The sequence below is a fragment of the Arachis ipaensis genome, chromosome B5 (assembly GCF_059453495.1).
Source record: "Arachis ipaensis isolate K30076 ecotype BB chromosome B5, ASM5945349v1, whole genome shotgun sequence".
Classification (NCBI taxonomy): Eukaryota; Viridiplantae; Streptophyta; class Magnoliopsida; order Fabales; family Fabaceae; genus Arachis; species Arachis ipaensis.
This window is the reverse complement of record NC_142440.1, coordinates 118,376,460-118,377,416: the sequence shown is the minus strand read 5'-3', so window position 1 is coordinate 118,377,416 and position 957 is coordinate 118,376,460. Positions and strand designations below refer to the sequence as shown.

Here is a 957-nt window from a genome sequence, read left to right as displayed (position 1 = left end):
TGGCTGAGGCACCATTTCCTCAGAGACTCAGGGGTAGTAAGAAGGAGAAAATATACACTAGATTCCTGGACATATTTAAGTCTCTTCATGTCAACATCCCTTTCCTTGAAGTCCTCCAACAGATGCCTACCTACATTAAATGTATGAAGGAGCTGCTAGCTAAGAAGAGCACCTTGAAGGGGGGGACAAACAGTGGTGATAAACAAGGAATGCAGTGCCCTCATCCAGAAGGACTTGCCTACAAAAGAAAAAAGATCCAGGAAGTTTTCACATCCCCTGTGTTATAGGTGATACAATGATTGACAAAGGATTCTGTGATCTAGGAGCAAGCATAAATCTCATGCCACTATCTCTCATGAGGAAACTACAAATTAATGAGCTGAGACCCACAGATGTAGTCCTTCAACTGGCTAACAAGACTCAGAAACAGGCATTAGGAGTAGTGGAGAATGTATTGGTAAAGGTTGGGAAGTACTTTCTCCCCACAGACTTTGTTGTTCTAGACATGGAAGAAAGTTACCTCCATCCAATCATTCTGGCGAGAACATTTTTAGCCACTGCTAGAGCACTTATAGATGTGGAACAAGGAGAGTTAATACTGAAAATACATGATGAACATCTCACCTTCCATGTTTTCAAGCCTACACCTGAATCTGAGCCAGAACCTAAAGAGTCGAAGGATGATCACAGTAAAAATGTGCCTGGAGGAAAGCAACAGTGAACAAGAAGCAGAGCCCCTGAAACTATCCTTGGTGAACAAGCAAGAATTTCAAGAGATACAACAACCAAAGAAGCTCAAGGAAGAGCTGCAGCCACAAGAATAAGAAAGAGCAGCTAACATGGACCTCCCTAACACAAGAGTCACTGGAGTATTACTGGAAGAAGAGAAAAGAGTTGGAAAGAAATTGCCAAGGGGATAGAGAAATAAGAAGATTCCTATAGAAGTTTTTTCTCCTG

At 42.0% G+C, this 957-nt stretch overlaps 1 protein-coding gene across 1 annotated transcript; it reads left to right on the top strand.

The window, feature by feature from the left end:
* Window positions 1-295: 295 nt before the first annotated feature.
* LOC148565533 (uncharacterized) lies at window positions 296-721 on the top strand. Its single transcript, XM_088487180.1, has one exon. It carries the CDS (start codon window positions 296-298, stop codon window positions 719-721), a length of 426 nt encoding a protein of 141 aa, XP_088343306.1.
* Window positions 722-957: the final 236 nt, after the last annotated feature.

Excerpts from the sequence above, each read along its gene's own strand:
- LOC148565533 (XM_088487180.1), top strand. The coding sequence starts at position 296 with ATGATTGACAAAGGATTCTGTGATCTAGGAGCAAGCATAAATCTCATG.